The sequence below is a fragment of the Squalius cephalus genome (genome assembly GCF_949319135.1).
Source record: "Squalius cephalus genome assembly, chromosome: 14".
Lineage (NCBI taxonomy): Eukaryota > Metazoa > Chordata > Actinopteri > Cypriniformes > Leuciscidae > Squalius > Squalius cephalus.
In genome coordinates this window covers 14,382,079-14,404,234 of record NC_137135.1, presented here as the reverse complement: position 1 = coordinate 14,404,234, position 22,156 = coordinate 14,382,079, and the positions used below count along the sequence as shown (strand labels likewise).

Here is a 22,156-nt window from a genome sequence, read left to right as displayed (position 1 = left end):
AAGTAGTCTCAAAGAGAATCTCATCTAACCCACCCACATATCATATCTGAACCGCACCACACAGATCTAAACAAACGCTCAGATGCATCACACGCTCTGACCTGAGATGGTCGGCTGAATAGTGACTGCTGTCTGTTGCGATCGTGAGTGTCTCTTGTTTCCTCTGGCTCTCTTCTCCGCGGCATCTCACAGCTCTGAGACATCAACATGTCACAATAGAGCTCCTTAAGTAGGCCTTTCTTAGCTTTAAGATGATTATTATAATCTCATTTCCCTGCCTAACTCAGTCTGACGTGACCTTTTACAGCGGTTGTAGATGAAATATAGCACAGTGCGTTTGTATAGAGGCTGAGAGGTGTTCACTTCCTGTTCAATGAATCATGCTAATTTTCATTTCAAGCATAGAGATATTTTTTTAACACTATTTATGGTATGTGACTGCAGATCCACCCCCCTCAAAAATATATATACCATCTGTTAAAGCCACAGAAGGCTCCCATGCCCTAATAAAAACCTGCCCAAAACCAGGCACACGGAGCAATATAACCATAGCCGCCCCAATAAATTCTTTCTTTGCATGGAAGAGTAGAATCATGAGATGAGGTAAACTACATGATATTCTGAGGGATAAAACGAGTTTGTGCAGGCTGCAGCTGTTTGTTTTATAGTTGGGGTGATACGCTGTGAAGTCTGTTTACTCGCAGTCTCCGGTTTTGATGGTATTTACTTAATGTGATACGGTGAATTTGAGCCGGTTATTTTTTTATAAACTTATGCTTGTACGATCAATTCAGTTCAATATTTAACACATCAGCCCCAATCTCATCTTCAGCCCTCCCCAACCTGTTTTGTTTGTCTTTCATTTAACAGAAAACTTGCTAACTAAACGGGGCACACGTAATTTTATTTGAAAAAAGATGCATAGGAACATAGAAAAAAATATAATGTTTATTTCTCACCCATCCCTTGGAAGAGGTGGCCATTTTTTGTATGCCCAGATGGAGTGTCTGTGGAGGAAACAGGTCTCAACTGAGCCTTCATCTTCATACAAATAAGTTTCTTCACAAATGTCAAGGTGGTCAGAGGAAGAATTACAACACTTACCACAAATAGATGGATAGCCAGACGGATATACAGACAGAGAGACAGACAGATAGACAGATATATAGAAAATGTTGTTGTTGTTTTTTTTTTTTTGCATAAACAAAACTAAAGTCAGCATGAAATTGTCTTTCTTCCTTATTGTGATATGCATACCAGTGAAACGGCTTCTCGAACGAGAAAAAAACATTGGGTGGGACTTGATTCTGTCCATTGGGAAGTGATTGGATCGTTGTTGTTTGCTAATTGCTCATGTGAATTTGCAGCAATTACCAAATTAAAGATTATTAATTAGTTAATATATATATATATATATATATATATATATATATATATATATATATATATATAATGACAATCTAATGAGAATCACCATTGAAGGAATTCAATGGGGGAAAATTATATTATTGCACTTGGATGCTTTACAGTAATGAAAATGTGAGGGGAAAATTCAATGCAACTGCTTCTACTGTCAGTACATAATCAATGAATGAAAAGTTGTAAATGAGCCTTATTATGGCACTGAAGAGGGGCAATAGAGCGAAGAGCAGTCATGAGTCACTATTATAAATTCAGGATCCTGACTCTTACTCTTACTTTAACCTCAGCTGCACACACTTATTCCAGGCCATCAAAGAGACTGGGATTTAATGGAAATTTCCCATCTTTGAAATGTATCCAATTTACACCAGCCCTGATGGCGTCATGCATGGAAGGCTCAGAGCCGTCACGTATTTTCTTCAGGGTGGATGGGATAAAGAGGTTATTTTCTGCACAGAAATGTTATCACAGGCTGTAGGATATTCTTAGCACATCGTGTTGCTATCTGCAATGACCGCAGCTCCACCATCATCCCGTCATCTTTAATTTAGCAGACAACTTGCTTTGTTACAACACTCCTCACACTAGATGGGCCTCAAAACACTGTAGTGCTTTGAGCCCTAAGGCGAATCGCTGCCCTTTCAACCCTGCTGGCTTGGACAAATTGATTCATTTATATCTTTGTGTCAAAATATCATTTGGTCTTCTATGTATGCTTGCTAAATACTGGTCTACTGCAAAACTAGGTATTTTCTTTTGAGAGAGTGTCTGAGAATGGAAATTCCTCCCTTGTGGATTGGTTTGCACTACAGTCTGGACATGTGACATCTGGGATTAGACGAAAGATTGTCATTTCTTGTCTCACTTCAGGACCTCATCAGCCCTCAGGTCACACGAGTCCTGTACTGACTGGACATACACACTGTACGTGACAAAACCATTTCTGTGAGTCCTTAATGGATCCCTTAAAGCAATGTTCTGTGTTCAACACAACTTAAGCTCAGTCCTCAGCATCTGCAGCATGCCGCCAAAGAAAATAACGCAATATCACATGAAAAAGACTTGTGTTGTGACACAATGCCCTGCTAATCACAGCTGATTACTCTTGCGAGTGTGAAATTTGATTTGATAAGCAAATATTTAACAGGCAAACATGTAACTAAGTAAGGAAAAGCCTTTGTTTTCTTAGCTTGCACCACTCCAAAATGTTATTGGTCAGAAGCGAATATTTTGAGACACGCAACACAACACACTGTGGTTTCTCTTCATTACCCACAGTTGTACTGGTAAATCCGAGTGTGAGATGTGTCTCGTCATATTTTCTTGTCTTTTCACTGTGTTTACACCAGATTCGACAGTCGCGCCACAACAGCTTAATTCAGGCTGTTCACACTAGACGCGACAAAGTGAATGCTGAAAATCCATGTGTCCTCTGTGTCAGAAGTTGTTGCAGATTTGTTGTGTCGTGCTGCACTCAGTGTAGACAGCAGCACTGATTATAATGGGTTCTACACTCACCTAAAGGATTATTAGGAACACCTGTTCAATTTCTCATTAATGCAATTATCTAATCAACCAATCACATGGCAGTTGCTTCAATGCATTTAGGGGTGTGGTCCTGGTCAAGACAATCTCCTGAACTCCAAACTGAATGTCAGAATGGGAAATAAAGGTGATTTAAGCAATTTTGAGCGTGGCATGGTTGTTGGTGCCAGACGGGCCGGTCTGAGTATTTCACAATCTGCTCAGTTACTGGGATTTTCACGCACAACCATTTCTAGGGTTTACAAAGAATGGTGTGAAAAGGGAAAAACATCCAGTATGCGGCAGTAGTCCTGTGAGCGAAAATGCCTTGTTGATGCTACAAGGAGTCAGAGGAGAATGGGCCGACTGATTCAAGCTGATAGAAGAGCAACTTTGACTGAAATAACCACTCGTTACAACCGAGGTATGCAGCAAAGCATTTGTGAAGCCACAACACACACAACCTTGAGGCGGATGGGCTACAACAGCAGAAGACCCCACCGGGTACCACTCATCTCCACTACAAATAGGAAAAAGAGGCTACAATTTGCACGAGCTCACCAAAATTGGACAGTTGAAGACTGGAAAAATGTTGCCTGGTCTGATGAGTCTCGATTTCTGTTGAGACATGCAGATGGTAGAGTCAGAATTTGGCGTAAACAGAATGAGAACATGGATCCATCATGCCTTGTTACCACTGTGCAGGCTGGTGGTGGTGGTGTAATGGTGTGGGGGATGTTTTCTTGGCACACTTTAGGCCCCTTAGTGCCAATTGGGCATCGTTTAAATGCCACGGCCTACCTGAGCATTGTTTCTGACCATGTCCATCCCTTTATGACCACCATGTACCCATCCTCTGATGGCTACTTCCAGCAGGATAATGCACCATGTCACAAAGCTCGAATCATTTCAAATTGGTTTCTTGAACATGAGTTCACTGTACTAAAATGGCCCCTACAGTCACCAGATCTCAACCCAATAGAGCATCTTTGGGATGTGGTGGAACGGGAGCTTCGTGCCCTGGATGTGCATCCCACAAATCTCCATCAACTGCAAGATGCGATCCTATCAATATGGGCCAACATTTCTAAAGAATGCTTTCAGCACCTTGTTGAATCAATGCCACGTAGAATTAAGGCAGTTCTGAAGGTGAAAGGGGGTCAAACACAGTATTAGTATGGTGTTCCTAATAATCCTTTAGGTGAGTGTATATGCTTTTGTTGCGTCATTTTGCGGCGCTCGCGTTGTGACTATTGATGTAGATTCACTGGCTGCTTTATCTTTACTAGGCATTAGCAGTCCTTTCACAAACTTGTCCATGTCCATACTTAGAAAAGAACCATGCATAATTTATTTATATTTTTACACGGCTCCCTGCCATGCTCAATTTCGATTCTTTAATTGTGCCACCTAGCAGTCTGTTATTGCACGACAAGCGTGTGACAAGCGACATAGACAGGCGTGTTTGACTGTTGCGCTTGCATGATTCAAATGACTCACTGAAAAAGACAGTAACTTGTCGCCACCTAGTGGTATATCAATTTTAACTCACAGAAAAATCCCGAGCACTAATGGACAGACTGTCTGGAACAAACAAACACAGACAAGTGGAGTGATTAAAACACTGAAAAGTTCCAGTGATGTTAATATCTGCACACTTGGAATGCCGAGCAGCTAATCAAAATCTTCGGCAAATGTGATATGTTTTAATTTCCCCTTATGTAAAGCATGTAATCATATTTTGCTTACAATGCTAGACACATTCCCTCTCAATGGACATCTTTTCTCTGCTGCTTGCCTCACTAGACTTCCTGTTAGCAGGCTCGCTGACTTCCTGTTGCTGACTGTGCAGTCCTCTGGTGCTGACAGGAATAATAGTTCCATGAAAAGGTTTGTACCTTAAGCAGGAACTACAGTAAACTGGCACTGACCCTAAAATAGTTGTTTTAACTCTCTCTGAGACCTGATGGCAGATTTGAGTTCCTCAAAGAGTTAGTTCACCAAAAATTAAAAAATGCATTGCATTCACATATAAACATTCATCAAAGCACATACAGTATCAGTTACGGTAAACAGAAGCTAAAGCATTGTTGCGTGATGTACGAGAACCAATGAGGTTCATTCGCAGCACGTTTGAGATTAAGCAAGAACCAATGAGGTTTGTTCTTGCGCGTCAAGCAAGTATGGTTGAGCGCTCCGTTTATGTTCGTGTTGTCGAGGTGACATGGCATTTTCACTGTCACACAAGATAAAAAGGAATATAATTAGTATTGCCATCTAAAATGCAGTAAATGGTTAAAACAGTAAAATAATTTATCAAGTTAGTGTCCCCTTATATTTTCTCAAACATCAGACTGATCAATGTTTATATGTAAATAAAAGCTTAAATTCAATCTGTTCAGCATATAAAGTGATCATGTCTCTTCAGAAAATGTGGACTAAACTGTACAATTCAAATGGATTAGTTTTACAATCTCTTCAAAGTGTCAGTTGAGTAGCTGTCAATGGAGGGACAGAAATCTCTCAGATTTCATTAAAATATCTTCATTTGCGTTTCGAAATTGAACGAATGTCTTAGGGGTTTGGAACGACATGAAGGTGAGTAAATGATGACAGAATTTTCATTTTTGAGTGAACTTTTTAAGGACAGACCAGATTGGAAAATATTGAATCGTATAATATAAAAAAATTCTTTCCCCTAGAATTTTTTTTAAACATTTATACATTTATTCATTATAATCATTTCATTTTAAAAGTATAGATTGTTGCATCTCTTTAATTACCTCTTTTGAACTTTTAAGAGTTTTGATGTTTCAGAATTTTATAGAGCTTTAAACTTCTATAATAATAATTATTATAATAATAATAATTATATTGTATCTCTGGCGTCTGCCATGTCAAAGAGACAATGATGCTTGGTGTGAGAGGGTTTCTCTGGCATTTTTTTTTTTTATTCAGTATGTTTTAGAGTGATTCAATGCAATCATGTTTATCTAACACAGACGGATCATCATATTTGCTTTACATTTGCTCTTACATCTTCAGCTGGCTTTTCATTACCAGCTGAATCCTGACTCATTCTTATACCGGTTTTTGCACTGCAATATTGAATATTATAAGTAACATGAGTTTTGACACACACACACACACACACACACACACACACACACACACGCACGCACACACACGCACGCACACACACACACACACACACACACACACACACACACACACAAAAACTCTAAAAAACTCTTAGTAGATAATCCTCTTAGAGAGAGAAAAAAAATATAATTTTTCATTTTAATATACTCAAAAATGTTTTCAGTAGTACGTTAGAGTAAAACTGCTGACTTAAAAATGCATGTGTCCTATATGCAGTGTTGATTATGACATTTGAATAGGAAACATTTTCACAGTCCTTCAAAATTGGCAAGATTAAAACAAGAGAAGTATTTCCTTGTAATCTTCCAGTCTAAGCAAATACAACAAGTGATTCTGTAAATTACCCTGATAAGGAGACAAACTAATTCACAAGTGACCAAAACTCCACTTACAGGTCTCTATCCCCACTGATTTAGTTGACTAAACACAGCTGAACTTACCGTTTGGCACAAAATTCAGCACTTCTTTGCTTTCCATCTTTTTCCTCAGAAGTATAGCCGATCAACCCATCATGGTTTCAAATAAAAAGTCTACTCTCTGCTTCAAAACCATACTTTTACACCTCCACACATCAGCAAGCACATGAAACAGGGAGGGTTTGCTCTTCCTCTGGGTCCCTGTGCCTTTCACAGACACTAGACAAAACTGAAACCCAACACAACTGACAGCAAGATATTATTTATCATTATATATATATATATATAGAGAGAGAGAGAGAGAGAGAGAGAGAGAGAGAGAGAGAGAGAGAGAGAGAGAGAGAGAGAGAGAGAGAGAGACTATAACACATAAACATTTTTTTTTATTTTTTTTATTATATAACAGAAATGTGTTATTTAGGCACATTACTTTGCCCATAAACACAATTGACAAGAAAGGTTCATACAGATTAAGAAATCTACTACAAATTGAGCCCTGCACTGGGTCTGCCTGGAGAATATTTAAAACGTCTGACTATTAACTAACTTTCATGAATTAAACAATTTTCTCTCCACCTAGTAGACTTACATTTGAGAGCTGATATGAATTAAAATTAATGCAGGATAAGTGGTGGCAAAGTGGAAGGATGATTAAAATTTACACCCAAGATCATACTACCAGTCCACTGAGAAATTAACCCAGCATCATATCAGTAATAATGCTAATATGCTCAATTTAACAAATTTACACAACACACCTATTGAATAACTGAAGAATATCCCTTTAATAATAGAACTGCACACTTGGAGTAATACATACTGCAAAGTTTAAGCATATTAAATATATTACTGTGCTCATATATTGTATAATTGTGACAGAAAGATATCTAATGACATTGCCTGGCAAAAACACATGATAAACTAGAAAAGTGAAATTTTGTTTTGACTGACCCTCAACAGGAGAAGAAAGTTGACTGAATCCGAGTTTACTGAATTGAGGGCTTTTTTTTAATAAGCTAAAGCCAATGCAGCATTACAACTTTTGTGCCTTTTCTGAACTTAATAAACAAATAAATAAAACCTTGATGTTCACCCCACCCTCATTCGTGTGCTTTTCCATTGAATTCCTTTAGAACAACGTAATCATTCATGGCATTCCTGCTAATTATTTTTGTAGAGGTTAGATGCCTTGTAAACTCATATCAAAGAGGTGCTTTCACAAAACACCTTTGGCGCTCTGTTAAATGTTTGTGAGTTAAATGTTAGTGACTCCTAAGCAGATTGAATGCCACTAAAATTATGCCAGAAAAACAGGCCTCATGGTAGTAAAAGTTGTTGGTGGGCGTATTAATTATACAGGCCTCAGGTATGAAGCATCACAGTGAGTTATGCCTCTGGCTGCTGCTAGAGGGCAACACACAGCAGAGGCAGGAGAAACTTTGTGGACAATTCATAAACATGACTCAACCAACAATTCATCACATTATTTCAAGACTTATAGCATATATGATTAACATAGCATGGTTGCACAGACATATGCAGATGCATTATTAGCGTGTGTACTGGATCCTTTCTTGAGAAAACAACAGTTCATTCTCAAAAAAAAAAAAGCTTCCACTGGGCTGGCACCCTTTCAAAAGATATTAATATGTCCATAAGGCACACATAAGGTACTACTACGCAATCTTTAGGGGTAAATAAGGTACAAATGTGTAACTTTTTAACTTAAAAAGAAAACCTTTGAAATTTCACCATCTCTCAAATTATGCATTGTGTTATATTTGCATTTTTTTTAATAAAATGGTTGATAAATAAAATAAATGTATTTATAATAAGGACACACAATTATAGTTTGATTGGAAATGAAGAACAATACAAATCCCTTGTTGGCAGAAGCTATTTAAAGTCCACCCAGCATTGTCAACCAGACAAATCAGAAACAACAACAAAAACTCTGGTAACAGGTCGCTTGCAACCAAACCAAGGTCGAGTCCAGCTTTTTCTGATCACATTATTTTCCCCCTTTCCCATCACAAGCAGCAGCATATCTCAGAGGCATTTATTTTAAATAAATGTGACTGGTGTGTAGATGAGTCTACCCATTCGGTGTGATGACGGTGAATGTCCCTGTCAACCTCTGTAGTCCCATTTATTCACTTGTTAGCAATGCCTTTTTTAAGACAAGTAGAAGACTTCAAAATAATCACAAGGGAGAATTATTACTGATGCACTTTATGTCATAGAATAAAATGTGAAAATATCAGTTTATCACAGACCTCAGGCATTTAACCAAAAAACTCCCAAAAAAAAAACCCATTGACTTCAGGACGATGGAACCAGAAGTGATAAAATGCTAACTTGTTTCCCTGCAGCACTCATATGGTTAGGGTTAGGTGTTGGAGTGGACTTTAATCCACTTAGGATTTTGATAAATACACACTGAATTTGTTTGTTTTATTGCATATTGTTTTTTAATGTACTACAATACACTGAGGCTGCATTATTTGCATAATAGTGTAAACATTATTTAGATGCTTTTTATACTTAGTGCAAAGAAAATACTTGTAAATTATGTGTAAATAGTTTAAATAGCATTTACTGTAACATGATATTTACTATTCTTCACACATCAGATGTGTCAAACAGTATTTCATTTTCAAGCTGCTTCTCATTAAGACTCCTAGGTAAACAAGAACACAACTTTATTACATGTGCAATTTATGAATATATATATATATAATTAATTTGCATGTGAATAAATATTGAAATCATTTAGGATTATTTTATAGTTCTTCAGATCACTGTTTTAGCATGAATTATACTTTAACATTAATTTGCATTCTTAAAATGGATCAAGATTCTCAAAGTCTGCGTCTGTGAAAGGTGGCACACATAAATGGTGAAGGCCCTGTAAAAAGTTTCCATGACAGTCTTTGTGTGACCATCGCCAAAATGAAAATGTTGAAATCTGTTAGTCTTGATATAACCCCATGGGACATCAACCATAAGTTAAAGAATCACCTATTATAGAGTGTCTGATTGTGAACGAGCGTTTTGATCTGTTTTAGTGAATGTCAACAGTGCCCTCTGCTGTTGTAGAGCCAAAGGACCTGGAAGTGACTTGTTAACCCAGTCTGATTACAATTTACAGCAGTGTTTTTCAGTCCTGGGGATCCACACCACTGCACATTTTCTATATCTTCATAACACACCTGATTCAGATCATCAGCTTATTAGCAGAGAAAATATGCAGTGTTGTGGAAGTGACTCCAGGAATGAAAATCACTGATTTAGCCATGTCTGCTGAGGGATTTGAGAAATGTTTTATAAGTGATGTGGAGATTGTGATTTTATTACTCAACCAGCCAGGAAGGTATGTCAGTGTAAAGCATTATCTATTGTGAAGGGTCATTTCATTAGCGTTGTAGTTGTAGCGATGTGCTTGTGTCAATTAGCTAACTAGACAGCTTGAGATCCTTTCCATCGTATATCTCTTAAGCTATGTTTTAAGAGATAATCTCTCCTTCTCTCTTTAGTTATGAGACAGAACCATATCCGTCCGCACAGTCATACAGAGCCGAAGCACACAATCAAAACATTATCCTTCTGCAAAATGCATATTACATTACATTGTGTACCTTTAAACATTACTAGAAATATCATGTTTCGGAATCTTACTCAAACATCTACATTACTTGAACTTCTTTGGCTTAAAAGATGTTTTTTTTCTTCTAATTTATTAATTTAACCCTATATTTCTATAAACAAATAGTATTTCAATCACAAATGTTAAGTTTACTTTTACCTAATTAAAAGTTGAACTTATTGTTAGCTTCAATGTTTAAGTTCAATCTTTATGAATAGCTCATTTGGTGAATTTTACGACATATTTGAGAGCATTAAGTTAAGGCAATGGATTTACTAAAAATAAATGTAACTTATTAGTGTTTACAATGCAGACAGATACTGTAAACTATGATGACTCGCTATGTAAAGACAAATGAAAACACAAAGTCCAATTAATGCATGCGTTATTCTCAACAAAGCCAAGATGACAATTAGAATGAATCATTTGTAGGAATAGTTGACTGAGAATACAAAAAAGCACAGATAAGGCTCATTTTACATACACTGTAGTTGTCACAGAGTCAACAACATCGACAGCACCAGACCTCTACACCCCACTCACTGGTGTCTTATCATTTATCCACCAGGCCTGAAAAACATGTGCTAAGCAATACCAAGACCCTCTCTACATTTAGTAGAATAGCCTAGACATATAGTTAGACACATTTCTCACTTAGTTCCCTGTGTATATTTACTTTCTGTTTTGTTCCGTTCTTTGCTGGATATTGTCTTTGATATGCTGTGTGATATATGTAGATATTTCTCCTGTGATTATACTGCATTCTTTCTTTGTTTATTAAAGATTATTTATGATATTGCCATCTTCGTGTGCGTTGCTTTACCGCAACAGATGTGACAATATTATTGTGAAAATGTGCATTCATTTTTTATTCAACAGTTTTGCTAATGTTTACTGCATATTGCAAATAAGTAGAACAGGCTGCATTTTATTTATCCACAATGGAGCGGAAATTGAAAAAACAAAACAGTACAGTACATACAGTAAGCAGCTCTTCCACAACCTTTGGAAACCGTTTTGGACAATGACAGCTATCAGAAGTACTTTTTATCACCTTTAAAAAGTTGAAGAGTGTGTCTCCTACCTGCTGTAAAACTTGTCACTAGGACTTCTGTCATTCCACCTCTAGTGAAGACTGAAGAGGATCCAAATCTGCCATGCAATGACCTACTGGTTAAAAGACAATCTTAAATAAGCTACAGCTTCACATTAGTTAAAGTTTTAACAGGTGAGATGAGAACAGTCTGGAATAGGCTTCCTAATCAGTGACTGTGTCAAGTGTAAAGTGTGCTGTCCACTATTCCTGTCCAAGACAAAGCAGGTGCCAGCACATCAGGTCAAAGAAACACAGGCCATAGCACGGCTGCGAGTGCATGTGGAACGTGTCATCAGGAGGATCAAAGCAAATAAACTGTTTGATGGTGTCATCCTGCTTTCCCATACTGTAAACACCAATCAGCTCTTTACAGTTGCATGCCTGTTGTCAAATTATCAAAACAAGGCATTAGTTAAGACATGGTTCAAATAATGTCCTGTCATTTCTTCTCCTTAGTCAATAAACCATAGTTGTAAATAATTTACTCTTTATTCTTGTTGACCAACCATTCAACTTTTATTTACAACATTTATTATACAACTCTGTATAATTAAAATTGTTGTGGTTTTCTTTAACTAGTTTTTATTAACAATTCTCAGTCCGAGACAAGACCTCTGAATACATTTTTGTAAAAAGTAGAAACAATCTTTCATAAATATCACTTTTTGTACTGTACATTTACAATAAACACATTTTTATTTTTCAACAAAATTAATGTTTCATTGACAAGTATTTATACATGTATGTGTAGAAATAAAAATAATCAACATTCTCTCTAATAACTTTATGCACGGCTGTGTCACTGTGGATGCGCTGCACAAAATAATCTTCCTGAGCCCACACCACAGTCACACCACTGCATTCCAGAGACCAGTAGTTGTCCCTGCACTTGCCAATAGTATGCATGTGTTTTTTTTTTTTTTTTTTTTTTTTTTTTTTAGAGAAATGGACCCATACTCCATTTGCAAATATTTGCAGTCAACAAAGTTTTTGACATTAGGGCATTTCATTTCATCAAGCCCAAATTGAGGGTGTTCAGTGGGATCGAACACTACACCATCAGGGGATGCACCAATCCACGGGCCATCAGGATGAACGATTAAACCACAAGAGGAGTAATATTTGTCAACTTGCTGTACTCAACAGTTACCTCTGACTCCATTTTTCTGCACCTCTTCTCATTTCTGCTGTCTGCCTGCTTCCCCTGATGATGCGTTCAGCGAGGGACTCGGCAGAACTCAGGCCTCTGACATGGCACATCTCCCGAAATCTGGAGGCTGTTACCCTTGGTTTGCGAAGGTCATGCCACTCAAAAGCTTTGGTCATGTGTTGCCTCCTCAGTTTTTCTGAGACATATCTAATGTCATGTTTAGACTTTGTAAGTGTAAGGACTCTTCCTCTCTATAAACAAATGTGCACTTAGTTGGAGCAAGATGATATCCTGCTAGAGGCAATGGTGGACTTGGTGGTGCATCATGTAGGGTGATGTATCGTGATGTTAACCCAGGCTGTTGGAAAGACAATGCACTCCCTCCACTATCCTGAGAACATACTGTCTTATAAATCAACTAAAGAGGTTCAATGATTACCATTGCCTGTGATTTATGCCAGCATTGCTCTGTTTCTGTGCAGGGGGTACAACTGCTATGTTAAACTGGGAGTAGTGAGCAGTTTGGAAAGGTAAAGCAACAGTATGGTTGCACAAAGCAGTGCCTGCCACACACGAGCACTTGCAGTGCATTTCCACCACAGGCGAAGCATCCCTAACTCCAACCTATAAAAAAATAGGTACAATTACAAATAAAACTTTCTGACAATAAAATAAAAGTTAGTAGATGTTAGTAGTGTGTTAATGCTAGTAGAAAGATAAACAAGAAGGCTTCGCAGGACCAGCTTATACTGTAACTACAGGGTGGGCCATTTATATGGATACACCGTAATAACATGGGAATGGTTGGTGATATTAAAGTCCTGTTTGTGGCACATTAGTATATGTGAGGGGGCAAACTCCTCAAGATGGGTGGTGACCATCACATATACTAATGTGCCACAAACAGGACTTTAATATCACCAACCATTCCCATGTTATTACGGTGTATCCATATAAATGGCCCACCCTGTACTTGGATTTATGTGATTATAGCAAAATTACAATACAATTCCAGATTTCAGATTCTTCTGTAAAAACTCCTTGTTATTTTTATTATTTCAAAGAATAGGGAATACATCTGTACACATGAAGAACATCAGAACAGTTAACCCTAAGCCTCTAGCATACTATTAAACTGTGTGGTGGTTCATTCTTCCTCATCGATCTGTAACACCAGGCCCTAATGCTGATTTCCCCTGTCAGCCGGTCTCTATTTGATACTAAATAGCAACACAAGTACATAACGTTAACCTTAGCTGAAGAAAAAAAAAGAGAAAAAAAAAAAAAAAATCTGTTAAAATTGTGTTGGCTGTTAAACACTAGACGTTGAAAACGTTAAATGTTGAAAACTTGGGGACATTAGGTTTTTTTCTTACCTTCGTAACTGTGTATATACGAAGCGGCATGCAATTTAAAACCTTTCTCCAGCTTTCTTGATGGAGGTTTGCTTGTTTTTAAAAAAAAAAAACAATCATCATTAATGCTGATCTTTGGAAGATCCTGGAGACAGCGAGTGTAGTAAGTAGCCATGGTAGCCATTGCCATAACCGGAAACTCCCGATATGTACTAAGTAGAACGCAGAAGTAGTTGTGCAAATAGCGCATGGGAAAAGTTGGTCAAAATGTACACTTTACACACATACTGACATACACACACTCAAATTTCAGACGCCATCTTTATTTTTTAGCTCAACAGTCAAAGAATGGAACGCACAGGATTGTGGGATATCAATCAATAATTGTAAATGGGCCTTATGATGAATTCACTTTATCGCGTCTGTTGATATTGTCTAGCTTTGATAGGTTACATATTCATGGTCTGTGGTTTTACCTTGTTGTTGCTGCTGTATTTTATTTCATTGGTTACATTTCCCGATACTGACCAATGTTTAAGTGGATTTTTTTTCTTTTTTTTTTTTTCTTCATTTTTCATTTAGGCAAAGAACGATTCGGAGAGGAAAACATGCAAAACATGCTGCAACAATTTCCACTGCCCAGTTTTTTTAAAACCGAGCAGACGACACAAGTTGAGTGCACACCTTCAAAATTCACTTCAAAAAGGCAATTGTCCATGGAGATATGAAGGTTTTGAGTTATTTTTAAGACACGAAATAGTATTTAATAGTTGTCTCTTTGGAATTAGTTGGTTTCCTGTATGATTTGGTCATAAAATGTCTCATCTTCTTCAAAGTCACAAGCATAGACAAACACAATGTGCTTAAGTCAACAAAATAAAAACAATTATAATGTGTTTGAATGCATCCCATTAAACATTCAATCAAACACACGCACAACCAAACAGTGATATGTTTAACAAATATAGATAAATTCGCAGTTCAAGGTTTGCTGTTCATTGCTGTTTGTGCTTGGCATGATGTTCTGCATGTTTCTTTTATATTCTGAATATAAAATGTTGTTTTTGCAATGCAGTGCATGGCAATTTTTGCTTTAGGACAATGAAACTTGGCTCTCTTATGCAATTTTTATGGTTATACATTTTTTATATATATATTTCTGTTTGATTTTGTTGCAGAATCACCCAGGAGCTGATCAAAAACAATGTCAGTTTTATAAGGATTTCATAAAGACATAAGCTACTTGTACAGATGGTGTGTCGTTATATACCACACCTTTTCCAGGAATAACTTAATATTCTATTGTTTTAGAATGTTCCACAAGAGTTAGCTGGCTCTATTTACTGTGGGATCTTCATGTTGATAGTAAGAAAAAGGGGAAGGTAAAACAATTTTTTTTAGATATATGAACTTCTCTTTTCATTACAATGAAAAACATGAGGGCTTTTCACACTTGAAATCAACCCTTGGTGATTGTAAGCCCCAGGTAAACGGAAACTTGTTATCTTGCTTCACGTTTCACACTGATCATCATTTACCCAAGGTTAACAATTAATTGTTAACAATTGTTAAGGTTAACAATTGCTGTTTCACACATTTTTCCTTATTTGCATATTTGCTGTGTCAGTGTCACTGATTGAACGAACACAGCACACAATATGTTTACATAAATGCTTAAGCATTGCTTATCCTCATATATAGCCAACTTTTTTTTATATAGCCAAAGACTATAGACTATAAAATAATTAAACGGTCTCTTCTTCACTGCAATTTTTGCATTTTCTGACAGTATTTGATGAACGCTGAATTAACTATTTATATAGAATGCACAGTGTTTCAGTGACTGTCCAAAGCAAGTAAATATACAAATGTGAAATATTACTTTACCCGGGGTTAAAAGCGGTGTTTAGAACGACGATAACTCGGGGTTGAGCTCAGTGTGAAAAGCCCTATGAAGTGCTTGCCTTTGATTTCTGTATACATTTTGAACTGAATATGACTGATAAGTTTGTGACATTGTATGATTTATGTCTCATTTCATAAGTTCACACTTACATCAATTAAGTAAAAAAGTAAAGATTATGCGTATTTGGCGTGCTGTCCGGGGGGGAGGGCTCCGAGCTCTGAATTTTTGCCCGAACCCAGAGTACTCCCCCGTTGTTGTAAGAGTATTTAGGGCTAGAAGTGAGGAGATGAGGTGGTGGAGGGATGCTGTTAAATTGTCAACGAATGGAGGCAAGTTTGCTGTATATATACACACCTCTTAACTTGTTGATTGGGTTGATTAACAGAGTGTGCTCCACTCGTGTCTAATTAGGTTTGATTATCTGAATGTGCTCCACATGCGTTAAATTAGGTTTAATTATCTGAACGTGCTCCTCTCGAACTTTGTTAATAAAACATAATATATAGACAGGAGAAAAACAGCATTTCAAAACTTTATTATAGGCTACATGCTACATCCTGACTACAACACTAGGCATGTTAAAGATACTTCCAACATTTGAAGAGTTTGGTTCCAAAGCGTGATAAAAAAAGCGCCATTTAAAAAAAAAAAATTTAGTTCCCGCAAAAAAATCAGTAGGCTATTTTATCTTGTCGGTACAGAAGTCAATTTTTTATTTGACATAAAATGCGATATCCGCTGTGTTATTCTGTCATGTTTTCTCCCTTTCTTTCCAAACTGCAACAAATGCCAGTCTCCCTTCTCTGCAGAATGCGATACATCCGCTCAACCAATCACAGCGCACCATTCCACGCATTATAAACAGTAACGGTGGCGCTTTGAATACACCCGGCTTCCTAGTTTTCCTTATCTCCTTTGTACTTTGTGATCAACAAACAAACAAAACAAAAAAATTATTTTGACGGCACTGACCCTGTGGTGGTTTCTGCGGTGGGGAAGAAATGAAAGCCATCGAAACTGAATCATTTATGTGAGGAGATTAAGAAGATTATGAGGCACTCATGACACATTGACCCCAGGGGATCTTTTGAAAAACTTTCAATTGTTTTACTCAAAGTCAACGAAAACCGAGCAGGACCAAGCCATTTTACAGCTGATCGCCATCAAAAAAGTTCAGGAGGTATTTCCTAGCGATGGCCGATTGAATGTATTTTTAGTCCAGTGCCTGTATATAAGATATAGTATTGACCAAGTTCAGAGGCTGTCATATGTGGATCAACTTACTTTGTTGTGTATTTTCAACAGTTTCAATATGAAAAATAACTTTAAATAACTTTTTTTAAAAAAGTGTCATGAATAGGGGAAAATTATCCGTTTTTATAATAAATCTTTGAAAATCAAAATCTGGATTTGAATTTTTTTAGGTTATTATAACCTAAAGATGCTATGTGAAAGTTTGAGACAGAAAATAGTGGTTTTCATCTTGCCACTTTCTTGGCAAAGAAAACACATTTTTACTCAAATTAATCAAAATGGATTTATCGCGTTTTGGAACATTTCATCCCATTTTAAGGAGCCACAGATAACAGAAGACCTCTGTGCTGCAGTTGGATGGCTGTGGAACTACCAGCATTAACTTTGAAATGCTCCAAATGAAGCAATGCCTACGAAGATAACTTTGCTCCGCCCACTTCTGGCATGAGACTGGTAGTGTTTCGCCGTTGTCCTTATACTGTTGTGACCTATGTTTGGTTCTGCAATTAGACCTAGGTGACCCCTGCTGGTCAGAACAGTGGAAATGCAATAAAAACTCAGGCCAAACATGCATAAAAACACCTTTTACAAACACATCGCACATTATTTTACTGAAAGTAAAATCTATCAAATGCAATTAACTAATCTTCTAATAAGATTAAATATCAAGTGTCTGTGTATTATGTGTTATTTAATCAATTTATCAGAGCTTGTTTTGTTTGTTCCATGGATTGCTCAGCTAAACAGGCCAATAAGAAACAATTAAGAAATTAAGAAATGAACATTTAAGAAATTATTCCTTTTAATTATACTTATATCAAATTTAAACGTGTACAAATTTATAAAACTGGTCAGAGATCTGGTCAAACCCATTTGTTCAATGGTTCGCCGCTGGGGGGTGATCTCAGTGAATCCGCGTGATTCATGGGTTCACAGAGATTATCGCCCTCCAGTGACAAACCATTGATATTTCTAAATGTTTGGAAATGTGTAAGGACTGATTTTCCTGTTAAAATAAAACTCACCCTGCAATAAAACCATAAAATGCACCCTGGACAGCAGATAGCAAAGACAGAGCACAGGACATCGCCTGTCCAAACTTTTCTTCTTCCTTATCTCTGCATCCCCCCCTCTCTCTCCCTCTCCCTCCTCTTCTCCCTCAAGTCACTGAAAGTTCATTAAGAATGTCTATATATCACATATGATGTATCTTGTGAATCTATTGTTTTTTTCCTTTTCATGTTGGGTATCATTTTAATTTTAAGCTGGATCTTAATTTCATTGCAGTCATTGGTTTAATGAGAAAGATTGAGAACTTAGGAGAATCCTGTTTCTCCTCTCTGGGTGATATCTCTTTAAGATATCTCAAGAAACCAGGTGCTACCCCCTGGGGTAAATGGATTGGCCCAAACAACTCAAAACAATATTTTTATAACCCTTTTGTTCTCGTCTGGGTATTTAAGGCTAGGTGTCAGAGCAGTCTTTGGGACCTTTTACCAGGCATCCCCCATACAATGCTGTTTCCTGTTGGAAAGCCCTGACACACCACTGTGTGTCTCTGTCAGGAAAACATTATTTACTTTTTACGATATAAATACTGTTCGTTTTCTCAGACAAACCGCTCGTTTCGTGTCTTAGGCCATCAATGTGTACTTACGATGGGGAATTGTTTAATTTGGACTTCTCTGTGCATGCTCTTTCAGATAGTGACCATATACCTGCATTATATGACTGACAGACAAGAACGGTTTGACCTAAAAATATCAAAATTGAAACTACTGCGGAAACAAAGACACCTACATCTTGGATGCCCTTGAGGTAAGCTAAAACATACCAAAATTTAATTTCAAAGTGAACTATCCCTTTAAGCGTAGAGTTAAAGTAATATTGAAACTAAATTCCATTAAATTAAGTGAACTTCACTGGAGCGCTGAAAAGACATACACGCATTATTCATTCGCCAGGCCGTTGGATTCCGTCGTTGGGCCAATGGGTGTTCCTTGCAAATGGTTATGACGTAACGAAGCCTCGGTTACTGAAATCACGTGACTTTGGCAGTTTGATACACTCTTTGAACCACTGATTCAAAACAAAAGATTCATAAAGGTTTCGAATCTTCATTGTGTTGAATCAGCAGTGTTTCGGAAAAAACAGTCCCTAGTTGTCATGAACCATTCTGAAACACACAGGTTGAGGATCCAAGTGCAGTTTTATTAGGTTAGTCGTAATTCAAATAACAGGCAAAAGATCAAAAACACAGGGCAAACAATGGAGTCCAAATCCCAGACAAACAGGGAAATCCAGGAAACCAGGCAGATGATCAAAACCATAATCACACCAAAGAGCGAGTGCTCAGAATTCCAGTGTGACAGAAACAATGACTGAAAACACAGGGCTTATAAAGGCAGAGATAATAAGGCAATGAGACACAGCTGAAAGTAACGAGAAATTAAGCGTAGCATCAGTTCTGGTAGGTCACATTAGTCAAGCTCGCATCAGCTGACTCTCAGCTGATCCACTTCTACGTAGCGACGTAGCTACGGCGTGAGATTGATGCTGAAGTATAAATTGGGCTTTAGGCTTCTTTTAGGCTTATCTGGTTGCATTGGAAAAATGCTCGTTGTTTATTCTATCCGATTATTGCAACATGCTGTGTTAAGTAGCACATGCTTGTGGTACACACAGTAGGTACGTTCACTGCAGAGGTCTGTTATTCAACACTAACAACATTGTAGCTTGATGGTCCTGTGAAGGAGTGTGGAATCATGGGAGTCATCATCTTCACCTCCACAGCCAATGGAATTCAGTACGACGGGAGCAGAAATCTTAATTGCTTAGCTGCGCACTGCATATGACTCAGGGTGCATGCTTCCCCAACCGGACTACACTAGTTTTAATACTAGTCCTATGTAGATTTTGTTTCTGCTAGTCCAAGCTATTGCAGTAGGGTGTATGCTTCCTCTGCCAAACTACACTAGTTTTAGCAATAGTTATTTTATTATATAACATGCTTGTTGTATCAGTTTTGTTGTCGCTAGTCGGAGCTATTGCTGTAGGGTGTATGCTTCCTCTGCCAAACTACACTAGTTTTAGCAATAGTTCTGCGATTATACAACATGCTTGTTTTATCAGATTTTGCTGCCGCTAGGGGTGTAAGCATCCCCCAATAGATCCCATACACTGTTAAATTGACTACAGCAACACGCTTTTTCTCCAGCTCGGGGTGATGCTTCCCCCATTAGATCGGATCTACAGTGCCACTAACATATGCATAGGCCTATGCCACTAATATCAGGATGTATTAACCATTCTATCAGCATCAGTTGTGTTGGGGTAGTGTGTAAAAGACATTCAGAATTTCGCTGTCAGTTTGTGTTGGGGGATATTAGCATATGGTTTTGTTTTGGGGGGCTATTGCTGCTCTCCCTGCTCTTATCCATGCTAGCCTGTATGGATGCGCAGGGAGTCCTTGCCCAGAACATAACCATACCGCCAATCCTAACTGTATGCTAATTCTCAATCGAATGTGACTGTAGTGGTCCTGACAGAAATTAAACATAGCGTCAGTTCTGGCAGGTCACGTTAGTCAAGCTCGCATCAGCTGACTCTCAGCTGATCCACGTCTACCTATAGGAATACGACGCTTATCAGTGTAGACATATATAGGCTCCTTCAGTATTATCAGCAGCTATCGCATTTCTGAGGAGCTAATTCCCTCCTCCATCCCCAGCTCCTCATCTCGTCAGTCAGGATTTGGCATTCTGATTCCCCCTGAATCAGACTAAAATTCTCTAATTGTGTTGTGCATTAAAATTAATTAATGATATCTGCAATACATTCATGTTGGTTCTGTTCTGCTTTTCCTGCTCTTATCCATGCTAGGCTGCATGGATGCGCTGGGAGTTCTTGCCCAGAACAGAACCATACCGCCAATCCTAACTGTATGCTAATTGTCAATCGTATTTGAGATAGTGGTCCTGGGTTAGCAGTTGCTCATTATCATTTAAAGAGACATAGACCAAAACAGGTCGCTGTGAAAAGAGCGGTTCCCTTTCGCAAGGGAACTCCCGCTGCGTCGGTACTCGACACTTTGGGGAATGCCTTCGGCATGATGGGACAGTCGCCAGCTCCTCATATTTTGAGAAGGTTGCCTCTTGTGCCCCCCCCCCGTATAAGGCTTGGGGCCAGAGGAAACATTCTCGCACGAAGCCCTCCATACCGAAGACAGGTCCGAAGATGGCTTCGACTAAGAGGTCTTGTCGTAACACGCGGACCCTTATGGGCGTTCCCCCAGGAGAGTGAGTACAAGAGTCTCGCCCCCTTATGCAGCCCTTAGGAAATCGATGTCTGCTTCCCGTCCACCGATGGTGCCTCGGGACACATCGGCTTCCAGCGAACACAAATCGCAGTGTCTGCCCGAAGATGTTGCGGCCCTGTCGAGTTCTGTAGAGAGCATATTTCGGTTAGTTCCTGCCAGTTAGCTGCTTCAGGTCACCGAAGCCATTTGGAAATTTATAGCCGAGGCCAGTCTCAAGGGACTGGTCCCCATAATGGCATATTTAGATACCCAGAGGGGTCGTCAAAATATAGCCTAGGGGGTCCTGCTTACAGTGGAGCTAATATACAAATATTATCTACTAGGGGTGGTTCAAATGTCGGCCAGCCCTGAGCAGGGTCGGTTCTTGGAACAGGAAGTCTAGTCCCTCTTAACACAGGAAACCTCAAAGTGGGCTCTTCCTTGGTTATGGGAGCCCCGGGTTCTACAGCCGGCACTTCATAGTTCCTGTGAGGGGGAGTTAGGCCTTGTTTTGGATCTCAAGGTACTGGATCAACCTCCAAGGGGGTTCAGATTCAAGATACCGACTGTCAGTCAGACCAGCTCTGATGACTGGTCTGTCGTGATAGATCCACAAGCTCCTTAACTCCTCGTTCCCTTCTAACCCCATCACAGGAAGTTTCCGAGATCCGCTTTTGGGGGGAAATTGCATCAGTTCCGGACTCTTCCATTTGGCCTAGTATTGTATCCCCGCACCTCCTCGGAATGCATGGTCACTGTCCTAGCTCCATGGAGTTTTCAGGGCATCCTCATTCCCGTCCATTGACTACTAGAGCAGACGGTTCAACACCGAGGTGTTGTTCTGAGTCTCATGAGGTGCTCAGGAATATGGCTCAGAGTCTAGGAAAAATCAGAATTTCCTCTTCAGAGAAACCGATTCCTGTGGGCG

General features: G+C 38.5%; 2 protein-coding genes across 2 annotated transcripts in view; both read right to left on the bottom strand.

Moving 5' to 3' along the window:
• Nucleotides 1-6,724, bottom strand: part of LOC307171326 (solute carrier family 4 member 11-like) — a 28,981-nt gene extending 22,257 nt beyond the window's left edge. The window contains exons 1-2 of the mRNA XM_079892875.1: nt 6,549-6,724; nt 960-1,007 (exon numbers count right to left, since the gene is read on the bottom strand). Coding sequence (XP_079749001.1) covers nt 960-1,007; nt 6,549-6,585 — 85 coding nt within the window. The 5' untranslated portion in view covers nt 6,586-6,724. The remainder of the gene's footprint in view (nt 1-959; nt 1,008-6,548) is intronic.
• Nucleotides 1-22,156, bottom strand: part of sowahab (sosondowah ankyrin repeat domain family member Ab) — a 394,094-nt gene that overhangs the window by 189,230 nt on the left and 182,708 nt on the right. The gene's annotated exons all lie outside the window — the stretch shown is intronic.